We start from the raw sequence: 19,875 nt of genomic DNA, 5'->3' as shown, positions 1-19,875 counted from the left end.
CCATTCTCATCTTTCATCTTTTAACCCCCAAGCCCCTTTAACACTCTGGGTGCTGGGATTTCTCTGGTGTTACCCAAAATAAACATTCCTGAAGTCTCCCAATAATAAGGGAAGATGTCACTGAACTCGGGATTTTTAGCTACTCACACCATGCGGTACTTATTTCCAGACATCCTATTGTCGCCTCAGCCCGTTTCCTCATTCTTAGCCTATCCTTGTCCTTAACTAGAATCTATAACCCCACAAATCTTAAAGTAACCCCAGTAGATCCTTCATTCTACCCTATCCTCTGGTTTAATCCTACGCAAGCCTTCCTATTACTCTATAAATCCTCCCACTCACATCTCTCACTCTCGTCCAAGCCCCTTCACAACTCTATAAAAACATCTCTAACCCTACCTGATCATATCTAGTACCTCATTAAGTCCCCAACTCACCCATCAGCAGAGTCTATTCCCCACCCCCCACCATCCTTACCCCCGTAACCACACCCTTACCAAGCTTATCTCTTTCTTACATGTCATCTTGCCGCTCATCACCTCCTTACACTTCTACTCACTCACCAACATGCAGATTCCCTCCCCAGCTTTCTCTCCACCTTCCTCACCCTCTACTGAGCCTACTCTGTTGATTCTGCGTCGCTCTCTTAGCCTCCTACTTCCTCCTTCCCCAACCTGCCAACCACCCCTCACTCCCCTCCCCCTACTCCTCCGCACCTCTGCATCTTTGTCACAGTACTAACCTCCCGCTCCTTCTCCCCCTACCGTGCCAACCCTCCACCCCTACATCTTCATCACTATTCTAATCCCTTTTCCTATCCCCCCACTACAACCACTCCACAACCCCTTCCCTGAGGCACCTCCACACTCCTCTCTGTCACTACGCTAACCCCCAACTCCCCCTCCCCCTCACTACCCCCTCTCTTGCCTGCCAACCCCTTCCCCCCCACCATGTCCAAGGCCCACCACCCCAGCACCCCCCTCCCTTACCTACCTTTACAACACCACATCGTCGCTAATCCCCACTCCCCCCTCCCCTCCACGTGCCAAACCCTCCACCGCCTCCCCACCACTACTCTTGCATCGTGATCTTTTGATTGGTGGGATTTCCCCCCGGTATTAACGAAAATAAAGTCACTTAACCCTTTTAATCCTCTAACGAACGTATTTTCATTTACTGAGGATTTAATTTTATGTTTGGTAAAGAGTTTTTGGACTGGAGTTGGATACAGCCATTATTTACCCTTTCATTACAAGAGGTCTCCTAAAAACTAAATAAAATAGTTGGAATAGCAAGAATAAACAGAAAATAATAATAATAATAATTCACCGATCTTGCGGGGTTAGGTATGTATTAAAGCTGAGTTGGTAAGGTACCGTAGCGTTGAACCTTCTAATCACTAGGATTTCTCTCAGGGGAGAAACTTCCTTTAGTGAGCTGCATATATCACCTAAATATCCCCTAACCAGCAAAAACAAAGGCAACAGCGGGGTCAGGAAGAGGGTAGGCTGGATACAAGGCGCAGGCGGAGTAACAGCTGTAATAGACACTATCTTCCTACCCTCACACTCATCCTCACTCCCCTTATCTCCTAAAACTCTCCACCCTACTACCCCAATATATACTCCTTTCCCTACCACACTTGTTAAATAAAATAATCACAGCAACATCTTAAAAAAAAAAAAAAAAAATCTCGCCAATGCCCTTCCCCCTCACGTCACTACCATGTCTCTACCACCCCTTCCCCTCCCTCCTCACCCTGCCAACACCCCCCTCCTCCTCCCCATCACCTCGTCTCTCTCAGGGCAACGACGCATATGACGGCTACACAGGGACAAAGAACACAGAGGGGAGCTTGGGGGAGAGGAAGAAATGGGAGGAAGAGATGAAGTTGGGGAGAGAGGAATGAGAGGTAAAAAGGGAAGGTAGAGATGAACCTGGGAAGACACAAGGGGGAGGAGAAAAGGGAGGAGATAAACTTGGGAAGGAAGACGGGGAAGACAAGAGGAAGAGATGGAGTTAAGGAGAGAGAAGGAGGGAGTGAAGCTGAAAAACAGAGGAAGAAAGGTGGGGAGGAAGGGAGGGAGAAACCAAGAGTGGGGAGCAAAGGAAAAGGGAGAAGCAGGAGTAAAAAACAAATTAAAAGCCAAGAGGACCCTGAAGGGAGATTAAAACAAAGCAAAACAAAAAGGGAGGGAGGGAGGGAAGGAGGGCGGTATGATGAGAAATGGAGAAGAGGAAACGTGATCATGAAAGGGAAATGGAAGAGAAAAAAAAATAAGGAATGCTGGGAGGAAGACATGGGGAAGGGGAGGGAGAGAGAAAATAGAGGCAGAGGGAAATTATAGAATAAAGTGAGGGGGAAGGCACGAGTAAGAGGATAAAAATAACGAGAAAGAGAGAGAGGGAGAGAGAGGTGGGGGGGGGGACTGACAAAGGAAATGTGTTAGTACCCATGTGCTGAAGTGGAGGGCGAGGAAGCAAGGACAATGAGGTAAGACAGAACAAGGAAAACAATGAAAAAGACGGGAAGCAAGACACACAGAGCAAGGGTAGAGAAAACGGGGCACAACAGAGGTAAAGAAAACAAGGCACAACAAAGGTAAAGAAAACGAAGCACAACAAAGGTAAAGAAAACGGGGTAAAACAAAGGTGAAGAAAACAATAAAAAGTGAAACAAAAACAAAAACACCATTAACCCTTTACACATATATAATGGCGTCTTTATTTTGCTACTTTAATTCAAATTTGGGGATGTCGTCCGGACTGATGGGGTTGAGAAAAACGACAATGGAAGACTGAAGGAAATTAAAGCAAGAGGCATAATAGGAAAGCAGATAAGGAAAGGGTGACGTCTGGAATTAACAAGAAAAAATACTATAAATGACCTGAGAGAGAGAGAGAGAGAGAGAGAGTCAAGGGATAAAGGAAAACAAAAACTAGAATAATATCAAAGTTAGAACTAGGCAACAATGAAAATAATAACAACAAAGGATATGAGACAAGGAATTACAAAGAATAAGACAAACGCCCTCACAAAGCCTAAGTACAAAAAGCGGAAAATCAAGACAGCAGAAAGGCGGAACGAACACATGCAAGAAGGGAGCGACAAAGAAAATGAGAACAGAAAAGAAAAAACAAGCAGCACTGGGGAGAAAAAAAAAAAAAAAAAAAAAACGCAGACAGTACGAAAAGTTGATACGCTAATAACAGCACACAAGACGAAAAGGAGAAAAATGTCGAAGACAATACAAATGAGGCAGAGACAACAAAGTATGAAAAGCAGGAAAACAAACGGAAGCACAGAGAAAGTGATGAAAAAACGAGAAAGTTTTACAAGGATGATGGCAAGAGAAAGGGAAGCAAGTGAACAATAAGCAGTGAACAATAGAGGCAGAAATGGGTACGAAACAAAAATAAAGCCACTGACAAAAACAATAATAACAGGAACGAAGCTGTGACGTAGCAAGGACAAGGTTAACAGGGAACAAATGCAACAATAACTGCAGAGACGGAAAAGGTGTGACAAGGGCAGGGGGACAAGGTGATAAGGAAACAAATGAGTGCCCAAGAAGTTAAGAACACACGCTGCCAACCCCAAACATTCGAACGTGCCACAATTACCAACGATTAACGGACGGAACTAAAAAACGGAGTACCAAGGTCTTGCTATCGACAAGAAAGTCTAATAATAATAATAATAAACTGAGGCGAATCAATTATCTAACCGTTTATCTCTATCTGCAACGTAGGAGTTATGAATTACCGTGCTACAAAAATCTACATACAAAGATCTTGCCGTCTACAAAAAGTAGGTAAGCAAGCAGTGGCAGGTCAGTTAATAGATCGCATATGAATTTTTGAAACGGGAGCTTAAGCCCCAATCACACGTACGTAAAAAAAAAATGTCCCGTATAGGTTAGTATGGCCACGTGTAAGAAAAAAAAAATCGTGGTCATACTTGGCATTTTTGTGCATGGCTATACGAGGTCAAATTGTCTCCAATTCCTTGTCTCATACGTGACCTCAAAATATGCACGTGTGACTGGGGTTATACCACAGTGTACCCACCACAAAATACGCCCAACAAGCCACGTATGGGTAAGAATGACTAATGCATACCTTGCGTACTACCCAGCATAAGTTAGGTATGGTCCCGCTTTAGCTGCGTAATATTACCCACCCGTTGCGTATCTACTTTTACGTGGCCACCCCCACGTAATTTTAAACAAGGTAAAATTTAGGTAACCCCCTCCCGTATGCCCACCCATGGCCAGGTATTTCCGCGTATGTTCAGGCAACCGTTACGATTTACCATGAATGAGATAGGTATTACCCCACATATTGCATACTGTACGTAGCTCATTCGTGGCCTCAAAATACGCACGTGTGACTAGGGTTTAGTCAACGATCCATGGGACACATCTACTTGTGTGATCTAAAAAACGAATATCAAGATCTTGACATCGGTAAATACATAATTAAATAAAAAGCTACGAACGAATTAATAGCTCTTTATTTTTCAAACATCGGGAGTTATGAATCTACTGATGATCTTAAAGCTAAATATAAACGTGTTACAAGCGATTATATACAACAGCCGCGAATGAATAACCTGTAATTGACAATGCTGCGTTTATATTTGCACCATCTGACGACGTAAGAGTACAAAATACGTTCTTTCTTTCTTTCTTCCGAGGTACATGACTTGCTTCTTTAGTAAGGATTACGATTTAAGACTATCGACCTGATTTAAAAGCAACACTGGGACTTAGCAGTGACAAAATGACCCAACAAAGTAAATCAATATAAAGTGTAAATCATCAGACTGTAATGCAGATAGCTCGTAGCATTGTGGTACGTAGAAAAGGACCCAGACCATACTTTTCATGCACAATTATAACTGCTTTATATACGTATGTTGCAGTGCTCTATATACCTTACTGTTTTGTATTTATTACCGTGCTTTATATATTACTCTGCTTTATTACTGTGATTTATATAATGTATACTGCATTACATTATGGGGCGTGCCACATAACGGCGGCCAGCAAATCGTGATCCTGGCTGTCTGGCCTTGTGGGGACGGGTACTTGCCACCGCCGAGCAGCAAGGCCAAGTCAGGTTAAAGCACATTCTTTAACATTATATACTTTTTTTTTTTTTTTAATAAATTTTCCGAAACCCTATATTCTATCTTCCCTCGAACCACCAATTTCCTCACAACATTGAATACTTTTTTTTTTTTTCTTCAACATCGATTTTCCAAACCCCTGTCTTCCCCCAACCATCAGTTTTCCTACACGTTTGTATTATTTTACGCTAATCTACCCCTTTTCATACACCCTTCCCCAACCATCACTTTTTTTTTTTTTTTTTTTTTTCCATATACATTTTCATTCATTTTTCATTTTCCATCCACCCTCCTTTTACAATACCCTACTGTATATTCCATCCCATCACCGCCACTACCACCTATTTTCATACAACTTTTATGTCACAGTTTTTCCCTCCATTCAAATACATCCCATTTTCTTTTCCACTCACCATCAGTATTACAACACCGAATATTGTAGCCCACCTCCATCACCGATTTTCCACACACCTAAATATTAATTCTTCTTCTTCATCCAATTTTGTATTCTTATATTCCACTTCTTTGTTCACCAACCAGTTTCCTTCCCCCTTTTATTCGAACTCCTCCCCGCCGCGTTCAAATGATTGTTACAACTGTCTGGTACCAAATGCAATCTCAAAACCTGATTCCACCGTCAATTTTCTTTCCCTGAATGCACATGACTTAACAGCTTCGGTACAAAACACTGAAAATGGCAGCGGTATAAGTAAACAAGAAATTCAAAGAACTCTCAGCTTGCAATATCAGCACGTCCTAACAAGACAAGGTTGTCAAAAATTTATAATACAAACAAAATAAACAAAATGACAAAATTATTGAAGGATTGAGCGTTCGTGGTGTGGGCGTCCACCATCCATTCACTCGATGTAGCACTGCCTTCAAGTTAGTCTACACTGGTTAACATGCCAAATAGTTTACTGTAACCCAGGAAACCATTTACTACACTGGATGGTAACCATATGTCCAAATTTCACCAGGTGGTCTAGTGGGTTACGGTGCATCAGCCAGACGGAGACAGCAAGAGTTAATATCTGAGGAATGATTGAGGTGTATTGCTCTCATAATACCGCTCAGGGACGGATGAGGTTGGTCACACTCGCCTTCAATGTCGGGACGGAGCTGAGTAGCCTAGTTTTGGGTCCCTACGCTCCACATGAGGCAATAATGGATTTGATGGAATGACTGACAAAGTACTGCATCACAAAATCTTTCTTACAAACTACATTAAATTCCAAAATAATAAAAATAAGTTACAAAATATCAAAAACATTCCAAAATATTACACAAAGAACAAAAAAAATGCTAAACTTACCCGTGATGAGGCAGAACTTTAGCGCAAACTTTGGCGGGATTTTTGAGAGGAGGTTGCCGGAGAGATTGCAGGTGGTGAGGGGGGTGTTCCTCATGAGGTGGAACACTGCATCTGGCACCTGGCACAGCTGGCACTCGCTCAGATCTGTACCGGGGAGAAGAGGAAATTAGGATACACGCAAGCATACTCACATGAAATTTTATAAACACTGAAATTTTATAAACGACTCAAAAAAATTCGAATACACGCAGTCACAGGATTTTTTTTTTTTTTTTTTAAATAAACGAAGATGAAAGGGAATTATGATTCATGTGAACTATCCAGGAAATTATATATTGTTAGCTGAACGGAAATTGGGATATCATAAATAACAAGCCTATTCAGGGGAAATTAAACACTAATTTGAAAGGAAATTATTATACACGTAATCATACTGAGGAAATTATCTGGGGTATAACCTAAAAATAAACAAAAAATAAATACATACTCATATTAAACGGAAATTCTGATACTAGCAAATTATTATAGGCGTGAACTAAAATTATAGTAAATGATAAACGTACATACCGAGCTGTCTAATGGTGTCCATAACTTTGATATGCTTGAATTTACTAAGGCATACTTATATCTCATGATAATGTATGAAGAAAAAAGTAGACACACAAGGTAAAGTAAATCTTGAGGAAGAACACAGTATAAGTAAAGGGAGGCAGGCTACTGAAAATCAATCATAACATTACAACAGGTCAGTAAGATTGCAGGTAATGAAAATACTTAGCCATCTATAAAATGTTCATTTGTAATATTAGGCACAGTAACTAAGCTGTCAACGTAAAAAGCATAATGCTGCCTAACTAGATTTTAACCTCAGACGAAAAAGTCCACAAAATACAAAAGCCCCTAGGATTTGTTACATTAGCCTTGTCACTAACTTACTCGACATGGAAGACAGTACTATGAAACATCACAAGGCTTTCCAGTTACCCAACGAAGGAATTCCCGGTATTCAAACGCCACAGGGCCGTTTGAAGTTTTAATTTACCGAACAGAGACGGAACTCCGGTACCAAAACAACTTGAATTTTTATTAACCCGCCACACAAAGAGCTCGCAATATACAATCGTCGCTGGGCTGAGTGAGTGTTTAATCTACCGAACAATCAGAATTATGAGTACACATGCATGACTAGGCTCTTGAGTTACCCATTAGACAAAGGAACTGGCATCAAACAAACGTCAGAGTGGTGTGTTTGAATTACCTTGAGCGCCGGGGTGGTCATGTCGCCACTACACAACGAACACTATCATCACCTAACGGAATGTTCACCCACAATATTGTATTACGATTTGTTACAGTGGAGTCGTCCTGGATTTGCCGCGATATACGCTCTATATAACCTAAATTGCAAACGTATCATGACTATAAAAACACGCCCAGGTCAAATACACACACATTGGGTACATAATCGTAACGCCAACAGTATTGCGATTATTTTCAAAAGTATAGCAACAGACACTAACGACTTAATGATCCATCAAGAACAGTTATATTTAGTTTTATATATGGAAAAACGTTGGGCTTAAATTTTAAAGATGAAAATACGTAAAGTTTAAACTCTGAAGATGATGGAGACTAGGAGAGGTTGGTGGAGGGGTCGAGGGGTGGAGTCGGTGGGAGGTGGCGCGCGCCGTGGCCCAAGAGGTAATGCGTAGTAAGTGAGGGAGGGGGAAGGCGAGTGAGGGTCGGGCGAAGGCGAGGAGGAATGAGGGGAAGGGTAGGAGATGAGTAGGGGGAGAGAGAAAGGGAAGTGACGGGAGAAAGGAAGAAGGGGTGAGACGAGAGAGGGATAGAAGGGGAGAAAAGGAAAGGGATGAAGAAGAGAGGGGAAGAAGGGGAGAAAAGGAAAGGGATGAAGAAGAGAGAAGGGGAGAGACGGGAGTGGGAAAGGGGAAGGAAGGGAGAACATGAGAGAAGAGGAGGTAGAGGGAATGGAGTGGGATGAGAGGCATCTGCGTATCCCACTCTTTTCCTTCAGCATTCCGCTTTCCCCTTCCCCTACCTTCTTCCCTCCTTTACACTGGCTCCTTCCTTCCCTTTAGCTCTAACCTTCAAGGCGTAATTTTTCTTGGATAAGGATGTTTGCTGGATTAATGTTCTCGTCCTTGCAACCTCGCAGCAACAAAACTCGTCCTTGGTTGAAGACGTTCTTGCATAACCAGTCATGAGGCGATAACTAAAGCAAGAAGTGACCCTGATTTTGTGCGCCAATCCCAGGAACATTGAAAAATATAAACACTAAAGGCGGAAAATTCAAGACAATAGCTCGATGGAGGGAAAAAAATAATCAGGAAGTTATCAGTACACACAAACTAACCCTGGAAATAAATATACCACATCCTTGCGATTAAATAGGTAAACGGAACAATAACAATAACCGTTCAAAATTTGCGCGCCACATTTGAACGCGCTTTTTGTAGATGGTGCCAAACTCCCCCTCCTCCCTTCTTCACCTCCTCCACCTTCCCGTTACCCCCGTTGCCTCCCAGATTGATGAGGTCAAAGGGCGGCGCGTGTTGCCTGTAGTTCGTGACTTCTATGTTCCTGGGTCAATATTCACAAAGGATATTAACTGACAATTTCCCGATAAACAGGTCTCCATAAAATTAAACTATAATTTGGAAGACCATATTTTTCACTAATATTCACTCTAGTTGAAGTCGTAACGGTGAGCATGAATGAGGATTAATGTATAAAAACGCTGTCGTATACACAACTTAAGACAGCTTGTGAATACGATCCATCAGTCTGACAAGTTCTCGGGTACCTTGTTCTGTTCCTACCCCCCCTTCCTCGCTCTCCCAGTCTCTCTCTCTCTCTCTCTCGCGGCGCCACATCCTCCTGGTATCTCATCCAGTGATCACAAACCCCTTCAGCCCGAGGGTCTTAATTTATTCCTATCAGACGATTTTTAATATGGGGTAGATAACAATACAAGTTAAATATAATCGCCTGACAGTGGCAAATAATAAATAGATAAAAACAACCTGCACTCCCTCAATCAACCACACTCGCCACTCAGCATTTACTCTTCAATTCTCTATTAATTCCTTCCGTATAAATGCCAAGGCGTTATCGAGAAAATCCCCGATATTCGAGATCCTTTACACGAAGCCCGCAACATCCTGGAAGAAAACGGGTCTAGTAAACATTAGGAGGAGGGGGAAACTTTTAAATCTTTAGAGGACCTAGATTTACAATGGACAGTTTCAGTGCTAGAACTTACGCTCGGTTGATGAAATTTGCGTTTACTGTAAAATTGTTGTCGAAATAAATGTTTAATGTGAGTATAATAATTTCTACCACCTGACTTTTAAGTATATACGAAATTAATGCTGAAATTGTTGGTCGCTTAGGAATATGAAGAACGCGTAGCTGAGAGAGAGAAAGAGAGAGAGAAGGGGGGAGGGTACGATCCAGACACAAACCACAAAAGTACGAAAAAAAAAAAAAAAAAAAAAAACGCTACTCGCACATTATTCACGCCTCAGAAAATTTGGCTCCACCGAAAAATTCCTAATACGATGGATATGCATGAAAATGATGAACATAACTTTATCGTCTGTCGAAGCGTTGAAGTAATTCCCTTGACAATTCCTATGAGTTGTACAGTACTAAAATTACTGGATTACATGGGTGGGAATAAACATGGCCGTAAATTATGTGGGTGTGGGGTGGCGGTGGCGACGGTGGTGGGGGAGCCCTTTTTGACCTCGTCTGCCCTGGGTGGGTGTGGTGAGGTGAGGTAAGAGTACAAGGAAATACAAAGGACTACAATGGAAAACAAACAGTCAGGAGTACAGGGGAATATAAAGGAGTACAAGGGAAAACAGATAAGTACAAGGGAATACAAAGGAATACAAAGGAAAAACAATGAGTGCCTGGGAACACAAAGGAGTACAAAGGAGAACAAACAGTACGGTAAGAGAAATGGTTATGTTTTGTTCTTTCAAAACTTTTATAGGAAGGGTTATAAAAATGTATATTCTGAGAGAGAGAGAGAGAGAGAGAGAGAGAGAGAGAGAGAGAGAGAGAGAGAATAATGAGGAAATGGGTTATGAGCAGGATACAGGTGAGTCATGGAGGAGGAGGAGGAGGAGGAGGAGGAGGAGAAGGAGAGGGGTGGAGGGGGCGAGAGGGCGGTGGCCTTGGAGGAGGTGGAGGAGGAGGAGGAAGAGGAGGGAACAATGAAGAAACTGAATGGGAGAGGGAGGAGGGGACTGGGGTAAGAGAGGAAAATGAGATGTGGCGAGTCTGGAGAGAAGATATTAGAGTACGAGGAAGAGGAGAGGGAGGGAGAGAAGATTGATGAGCAGGACGAAGAGAAGAGGAGGAGGAAGGAAAAGAGGGAGAAAAGATTGAAGGGTAGGAGGAAGAAGAGGAGGAGGAGGAGGGAGAGAAGATTGAAGGGTAAGAGGAAGAAGAGGAGGGACAGATGGCTGAATGGTAGGAAAAAGAAGGGGAGGAATGTGTGTTTTGGGCGAGACAGTGATCATGTAACCTACGCCATACAACCGTCACTTTTTTCTTTCTTCTCTCTCTCTCTCTCTGTCTTTCTCACCGTATCATCTCAACCATATCATAAAAAAAAGAAAAAAAGTGGGAAGCATGTACAATACGTGGAGAGGATCTGCGTATCAATGGAAGGGGGGGGACTGGTGAGAGGGGGGGTTGGATAGTCTGGTCAAGGAAAAAGGAGGGATGAGGATGTAGATGGCACGGTAGGCGGTGAGGATAGTACACAAGGATGACTGTATAAAGGTGAGAGAAGGAGGAAATAATGGGTGGGGAGGGGGTGAGAAGAGTGAATGGGGGTGTGGGGGAGGAGGAGTCAGTGTGGGGGATAGTCTAGGATGAAGGAGCGGAGGGGGATGGGGTGGAAGAAGTGGCTAGTGTGATGGGGATTCGGGGGTGGATGCTGTGGGACCAAGGGGATGAGGGAGAGTGAGGGGGAAGGGGAGAAGAGGGAGTGGCTCATGCGGAGGTGGGTGGGGGGAGTGAGGGGTAAGGATGCTGATGGCCTTGGTAGGAGCCATACGGGAGGGTGGGAAGATAATGGAAGAAGGGAGGGGAGGGAAGGGGAGGAGGAGAGAAGAGGACTGAACAGAAGAGATGACAGAACACGCGTAGAAGAAAATTATAAGACAGGTGGAGAAGAGGGAAAATGAAACAATAAGAGAGGACAGACGATAAAAAGAAGAGAAGTGGGAGAAGAGTTAGGGTTGGAGAGATGAGGAAAGGATGGGACAGGAATGGAGTGTTTGGGAAGATGGAAAGTAAAATAGAAGATAGGATGGTGGCGCCTAAGTAGGAGTAAAATGGCAAAAGGAACTACTATAGACCATCTAGCTTCAAGTAGGAAGGGTGAATATGAGTGGGAAATAAGACTGAGAAAATGTGTGAAAGGGTGGGATGGGAAAATGAGTGAGTAGGAGATGAGCGTGAAGCTGAACGAGTGGGAGTTGGGTGCGAAGTGAGTCAGTGGGAGTGGGGGGTGGGGTTAGTGAGACAGAATTGGGAGTGGGGTTTTAGAGAGGGGTAGGGGGCCTGGGTTGGGAAATGAGGGAGTGGACAGACTAATCATTTGGTGGAGGTAGGTTGGGTGGAGTGTGGTGGAAGGGATATGATAAATGAGAGGGGGTGTGAATAATGGGGTGAGGTGGAGTGAGTGAGAGACGAGTACGGGGACAAGGTCTGGAAATAAGTGGGAGTGGACATGAGAGGGAGAAGGGTGGGGTAGTGACAGTGAAGTGGGAGTGAGGCGACAAGGACAAGTGCAGGACTCCTTATTACATGCGTGAGAGGCTTCAAGAGGCTCCACACCTCAAAGTCATTCTCCCAGGGTTACAAGACTCACTACTTTTTAAACCTACCGCATATCTGTCTACCTCTATCTACTTACCTACTGCCAGGTACTTTAATCTCAGAGGAGGCGACCACTAAATTACCTTCACGCCACTTAATTTTGCTTGTTAACGCAAATTACGTCAACAAAAAAAGACACTCCACCGTTACTACGCTGCCATAAAATCATGGTGCAAGGTACTACGCAACGTGGACCGCTACAGGAAGAGATACTGTGACATAATAGTTCATAAAAGTCGCACATTAATTCCAGCACAACCCTTTATGGACAACAAAGCATAAGGAGAAAATTAATACAGGAGAGGGACCAGTCAAGGTGTTCGCGTCAAGCCAAGCCAAGCCACCTTGCCCGTTCACCCTACCACCCCCTGCTCACCCTAGCTCCCTCACGCTTCTCTCTTCCTACTATAACGGTACAGCACCTGTCCCTCACGTCTTGCAAGGTAATGTTCAGCTCAGCAGTTCTTTTACAGTCTCGAAACTAACTAACGATCCTGCAAAGATCATCATCACCACCACCACCACCACCAACCATCACCACCATCTCGCCATTTTTTCCCAATCATGGGTGAAGTGAGGTGGAGTCCAGAAAGAAAGGAAATAAGACTGTTGATGAATTAACAGCATGACCAATAAAATAGGCCACACACCCAGTAATCTTCAAACTCCGATCATCAGATGTGTAAACGGATCACTGACAAAAGCTAAAATCGGAGACAAAAAGTTCACCCATCTCAATTTTCGCTGGTGGGTAATATTCCTAACCTGAGAAGAGGCTTGGTCTATTTCTCCGCTCATAACACTACTCTAACCTACCTCAACCAGTACAATAACTAAACACAAACTTACCTACACCCGACACATCTAAGAAAAACTCTACACTGCCTCATTCCAACACACACACACACACACACACACACACACACACACACACACACACCAGCGTTCCTCTCTAAGCCGCCCCCAGCCAGCGTGTTTACTTGTCCCCGCTTATGTAACACTAGGCTTCCCAAACAGCGTGCTGGTTGTTGACACTGGGCACGGCCAAGTTTGAGATATGCCCAACTTTATGATAATTTCCCTTTCGTACTGTCTTTCTTTTGTAGTGACTGGCCAAGCGAAATAATAATAATAATGGCCGCGTAACTACCATCATATGCCACCGAAATCAAGAGATAACAAAGACTTCCTCTCATAAGTAATGCGTTTTTCCAGGAACGTGAGGAGGCTTGAGAACAGAGAAGGAAAGAAAAGAACTTTAACATACTTTTCCTCTCGCAAGATTTTTTTTTTCCAAGACAAAGAGGAGGCATGAGAAGTTAAAGATGGGATAATTATACATAACTAAACTGCTACAATTTCCCTATGGCACGATTATTTTTTCCAGTAATAAGTGGTCTGGAAAGATTCGGGTGCTTTTCTATTCCTTGTCCTCCCACTAGCTAACAAATCCTAACGACGTGGCATTAACCATGACTCTAAACTCCCTCCTTACCAAACCACAACGTACTTACGGCAAAGAATATCGTACGTCTTTGACTTTACGTAAATAATATCGTACGTTTCTGAATCTAAGTAACAACACTGCGACACGTCTGTTTTTAGCAGTTCCTACGGGTTTAAAAGGGAGTGGAAAACAGTGTGCAACTGTGGAGCATACCAACACAACCATGCCAGACCCCCATTATGTAACCTGTTAAAGAGAAGTCCAACGCCACGACTACCCACGCATCTTGTCACTACCAGAGATCTCCACCGAGCCATAAAAAAAAAGGAAGAAAATGACGGTAGCACAAAAAAAGGAAGAAAAAATGTCTGACGTTAGCAAAAATAAAGGAAGAAAAAAGTCTGACAGTAGCATAAAAAATGAAAAGAAAAAAAACATGAAAAAGTCTGACGGTAAATAAAGACGTCACTGTACTTAATGGCTTTATGGGGACTATTTTTTCCCCCTAGAATTAATAGAAATCTAATATGAATAAAAACAATTAACGGGAGAGAGAGAGAGAGAGAGAGAGAGAGAGAGAGAGAGAGAGAGAGAGAGAGAGAGAGAGAGAGAGAGAGAGTTCTTCCACTTTTTATTTCCACAGCTGTCATTCCACCCCTGGTTTTTGCCGTTCATGTCATTATTTCAGGTATTATTTCATCTTCCCTTTGTTCCTTGCTGTGAATCCCTGTACTACCTGCACGTCCTCTGCCAAAGCCACTCACCACCAGCTTAGCCACAAGGAGGGACTGCGCACCTAGGGCTTCCTCACCTTGGCGACCTTGAACGTTTGCACACTGTTTATCTTGCATCAGCTGTTTTCGTGTGGCTCCCTTTTTACTTTAGTCAGCTGATTTCCCGTCCATTTCGTCTGCTGATTTCGCGTGGGTGTTTACCTTTAGTCAGCTGATTTTACGCGGTTGTTTGTTTACATTTGGTTAGTTGATTTCACGTGGCTGGCTTTGTTTAGATAGGCTAGTCAGCTGATTTCACGTGGCTGTTTGTTTACATTTATTCAGCCAATATCACAGCTGTGTTTACATTTCGTTGATTTCACGTGGCAATGTTTGTTTACAGTCAGCTTATTTCAAGTTGTTCCTTGTGTTTACCTTGAGTCAGTTGTCTTCGCATCCTCTACACCACCTGCTTAACCATCAATTAATCTATATATTGCCTGACGTCGCATCCTGTGAGGAGTGGTCTTAACAATACGAGTAAGGCTTTTCTGTCAACACATTCAATGCTCTCGTGTCAAGGTGAAGGCTTCGTTAGGAAATGCTGAACAGACCTGCCTGGCAAAAAAAAATCCCTACACAGTAACGACCCTTTTACTAACGACACACTATCCTCCCTGTACACTAGCACACCTCTCTCCACGTGCCTGCTGCTAAGATGAAAAAGAAAAAAAAAAAGTGATGAGATAGGTATGCTCTCTCTCTCTCTCCACTGAACTTGTTAAGTTCTTCTTTACTTGTTCATGCGTGTCTTACTTTTACTCATTTTCATCACGTCTCACATTAGCGTCAGCTCCTGATTCTAGTCATAATTAATAGTAGACAAAAACTTATAACACAAGCTGAGTTCAGGTTTTTCTCAATTACTTAACATCTTCCAAAGGCGTGATCAGCTGATTAAGCTTAAGGCTCATTGTAACGGACATGGAATGCTACCCGGATATTGTCGGAAAAAATATATATATATATATATATACATATTCATCAGGATTTTTCTTTCACATAAATCTTGGTTTCATCGATAAGGTACGTTTTTATGTTGAACAAAAACATAAATGCCACTTTTAAATTAACATGATCCTGGGAGCAACTACTGTGTTTAGATTCAGCATTTAATCTTCTGTCCTTGTGGTGTCTTAAAAAATGGTTACGATGTTTGTGGGTTAAGTACGAAAGGAAACAGTCACTGAAGGGTTGTAAAGATTGTTTCCATAGCCAGTCCCTCGAGATGCATATTTTAACCCTTGTAAAATCGACTGAAGTAGCGGTGTGCACGCACGCGTGCACGCACACACAAATGATCTATTACAGTCCTGATTAATGTGCAGCAAGGAAATGGCTCACACACAAGGACAACATTATGACCAAAGCATTCTCCTCAAGACGTGAGGCTGGATAATTATTTCACGCACACTGCTGTGTTCAAAGTTCAAAGGTGACTTGTTCTACTGTGGAGGGGGGCCAAGGGAGGAATGAAGGTGGGCGGAGGGAGGAGTGAAGGCAGAGGGGGAGGAGGAGGGGGGAGTGAAGGCTAAGTGACCAGTGAACCGTCGTAACAAGTTGAAGGACACTAAGGAAGAACAGGTTCCACACTCCACATTAAATTAAAAAAAAAAAAAAAGAAGTCTAGATGAATGGAATTATTATGGAACTCTAGTAAGCGGAAAACGCACTAGAACGGTTAGAGTGAACAGATTTTTTTTCATTCATTGCCAGACGCCATGTATCCCAAACGGGGTGGCCAAGGGCTTAGAGTTAATTGTTTTAGAGGGAGGTGCAATCGTTAGAGATTAATGAAAATGCAACTGAAAATGAATAAGTGAATACATATACATGGACAAATTTCATAAACACTACGAGGTTACAGACTGGTTAAAGATGAAGGAAAATGTGAAGATGAATGGAAATGAATAAGTACTCAGAGACACCAGAATGGAGATGAGTGAATGCATACGACTAAGCAGCTGGTGAGAATGACAGCGAACAATGTAGAAGAGGCACAGGAACGGTAAAGATGAAGGCAGATATTGGAAAGTCACTGGGAATGAACGGAACTGAAAAACTGAATGAACCAGGCACTAGAATTTTTACTGAGGAATGAAAATCTAAACTTAAGCTGAACAGGAGATAGTCTCGTATCAGGGTATATAGCATTGCAGCTGGAAGGAAGGAAATCTGAGAGCATAAATAGAGGAATTAGACTTTTGTAGGTAGGTTCATTATGGTAACTGATAATGAAACAAAAAATGACAACTTGCACAGCAAAAAATACCATCACACACACACACACACACACACACATTCATCGCCGTGTGAATCTTCTGAGCAATGAAACCAAAGTCATAATTACTGTAGATGAAAGGTACCAAAACACAAAGGGGTCACCATCATCTTGCACCCCAGTAATTATCAGAGAGAGGGGGAGGGGAGGGAGATTTAGTCATTTGAATGTTAGGCAACGGCAAAAGAACACCAACCATAATTACGAAGAAAAACGAAAAGAAAAGGCCCCAACGTCAGCATTAACTACTTGTATCCGGCGCTTTTTTTTTTTTTTTTTTTAGATCTCCAGAATATTTTAGTCACCCTCAGGATCCTGCTCGAAATTAGGGGGTTAAATATAACTTTCATTAACCAATTCAGTACAAACGAATAAAACCACCGACGTAATAAGAATAAACTAAAGAAGACCGACGTCACGGTTTGATACCTTGGTCTATGTATACCGGTACGGTACTTTCTTCATTAGTCCCTTCGATACGTGGTCTATCTTGAGTAAAACAGTCTGGAAATAGCAATTATAAAACACCATCGTGGTGAAGGGATTGACTAAGATGGAGAGGCGATAACTCACGATGCATGTTACTAAAATGAAAGACGGTACCATACTACAACAATAACAATAAAATCTTGATCATCTTTTGAAACATCTCAAGAAAACAAAGGAAAATGCGTCACACACACACACACACACACACACACACACACACACAGAAAATAAACAGGCATATCTAACCGTGGGGACGAAAGTATTAGATGGGAGAGGGTCACTTCTCCAGAACCCGAAATACATGGCTAGAACGTTTAGAACAGAGCTGCCCATTCATGCCAGGCGAATGCAAGCCGACCACTAAAATACATGCACAAGGAAAACAATAACAGGTGCAGTGATGAGAGAGAGAGAAACCATAAGCGTACGAAAACAGAAGAACAAGCACCATCAATCACGTTATATGAAGAAAACAATAGCTATCACCGACGTTCGAACACACACACACACACACACACACACACACACACACACACCGAGTACACGAGCTACAGAAACAAAAGAACATGCACAATCATCCTCACCCACAATAACACCACACGCGCCATAAGGTACAATTACTCACGATGCTAATAGCTATGGTGAAACCCGGGATTATGACTCACCAACCGGATCACGAGGTAGGGTGAAGTGGGATTTAAGGTGTTATCGCGCAACAACCACTTCAACAAAGCGTTTGAAAGGAAAAAAAAAAAAAAAAACACTGACGCTGGAAATATCAACTTTGGTAAAAAATTTCAAGTCTGATATTCCTGCTCGAATTGGTGATTTTTTTTAGGTTTGGGGTGTCCTCGCGTTATCTAGTGTTCCGCTCGTTAGCAATGTAAATCATAAGGAAGAAATAAAGTCTGACATTTGTTGGTCTCAGGGTGCGGCCACACTTACCAGAAACATGTGATCGACAATGTAAAACTGAGGAACGAGTTACAGCCGCCACAGTATCCGAGTCTGATCGCTGGACGGACCCCTGGGCCTTCTTTTTTCTTGTCGATCACATGTTTGTAGCAAGTGTGGCCGCACGGGGGTACAGTACTGAATGAATTAATGCTTACATACGTACCGTTTATACTGAGTACGGACGAACACCCCAGTACGGCATACATCCAGTGTGAAAGACCTTCCGTGATTTGACATCTGCAAATCTTATTCTTAACTGCTGGCCAGATAATTACAAAAAATAATACGGTGTACAAAGACAGCCACAATCTCAAGTAATCCCAACTAATAGACTACACATGGAAATACCCCCTTCAATACGTTGTCACATCATTATTCTTGCAGCCACTTGGCGATTTACAGTAACTCGTGATAGAAATGTACAGAACTCTCTTGTAACGTGTTAGAAACAATCTCAGCTTAAAACCGTCTAGCGGAATAATAAAAAGGCGTTACTGTACTGAAGGAATACAACCCAACGTACCACACACACACACACACACACACACACACACACACACACACACACACACACACACACACAGTGGATACAACACTAAAACAAACATAAGCCGTGATACAACTCCCTGAACAACAACAGCAGCAGCCTCAGGAGACAATCGGGCTCACCCCAACCTTGACTACATACACGTTACAAGAAAAAGTACTCACGCCAGCTACCTGAGAAATTCCCACCCATTCTGTGATTTACAAGGCGTTAACTTTTACCTGGAGATAATGCATTAACCTTGACATTTTTTATAATAGTCTTACATGCCTTGATGTAATCCATACACCTAATAATTACCGTCTCAATCATCCACCTCCATAAATAAAAATATCATGAACAGAGCCCTGACGTTTTATTATATCTTTACGTAATTCATACACATCAACACTCGGCTGGATATTCTTATGGCGTTAGCTAGTTATTGTTGGTGACAAATATCAACGGTTCCTATAACTCATTTAGCTAAATTAAATCGTCAGATGATAGACGAAATAAAACAAGAGCTGTCCCGATCGTGAGTTAATTACCTCTGTCGTATGCAAATAAACTACAGGTACGTGAAGAAAATCAGGTTACGAAACAGTGAACTTACGTGAGACTTTAAACATGATAATAATCAACAAATATATAACTATCGGTAATCTTTATCATTCAGTTTACAATGCCAAACTTTTTCGCAAAAAATATTTACTGAATGAACAAAAGAACTGGACTTTGAAATAATGTAAGGACAGCACTCTTAATACTGCACATTTACCGAGGAACAAAAACTAGTGTTCCGAATCAGTTTTCTACTTATTTTTAACAATGAAAATAAACAAATGCACGATGCTGAATGACAAACTTCCACTGAAACGTATTACACACACACACAATCAATCAATCAAAATTATATCGAACAAGGAACGGGATGCTAAATGCCACAGCTTCTCCCTCCATCATCATTCACTTGACGCCACCAGACTAAAATGGAAACTAGCCCCCAAATGCTACTGGAATCCTAAGTA

General features: G+C 42.4%; 1 protein-coding gene across 2 annotated transcripts in view; it reads right to left on the bottom strand.

The window, feature by feature from the left end:
• Positions 1 to 19,875, bottom strand: part of LOC145414557 (leucine-rich repeat-containing protein 40-like) — a 49,949-nt gene that overhangs the window by 14,377 nt on the left and 15,697 nt on the right. For both annotated transcript variants that reach the window (XM_080284075.1, XM_080284076.1), the window contains exon 2: positions 6,450 to 6,593. In XM_080284075.1, coding sequence (XP_080140201.1) covers positions 6,450 to 6,593 — 144 coding nt within the window. The remainder of the gene's footprint in view (positions 1 to 6,449; positions 6,594 to 19,875) is intronic.

Source organism: Coenobita brevimanus, chromosome 100 (assembly GCF_032717465.1).
Source record: "Coenobita brevimanus isolate Jiangsu-jjx chromosome 100, ASM3271746v2, whole genome shotgun sequence".
Taxonomy (NCBI): domain Eukaryota; kingdom Metazoa; phylum Arthropoda; class Malacostraca; order Decapoda; family Coenobitidae; genus Coenobita; species Coenobita brevimanus.
Note: the sequence above shows the minus strand (reverse complement) of the source record. Positions and strands in the feature narration are given on the sequence as shown.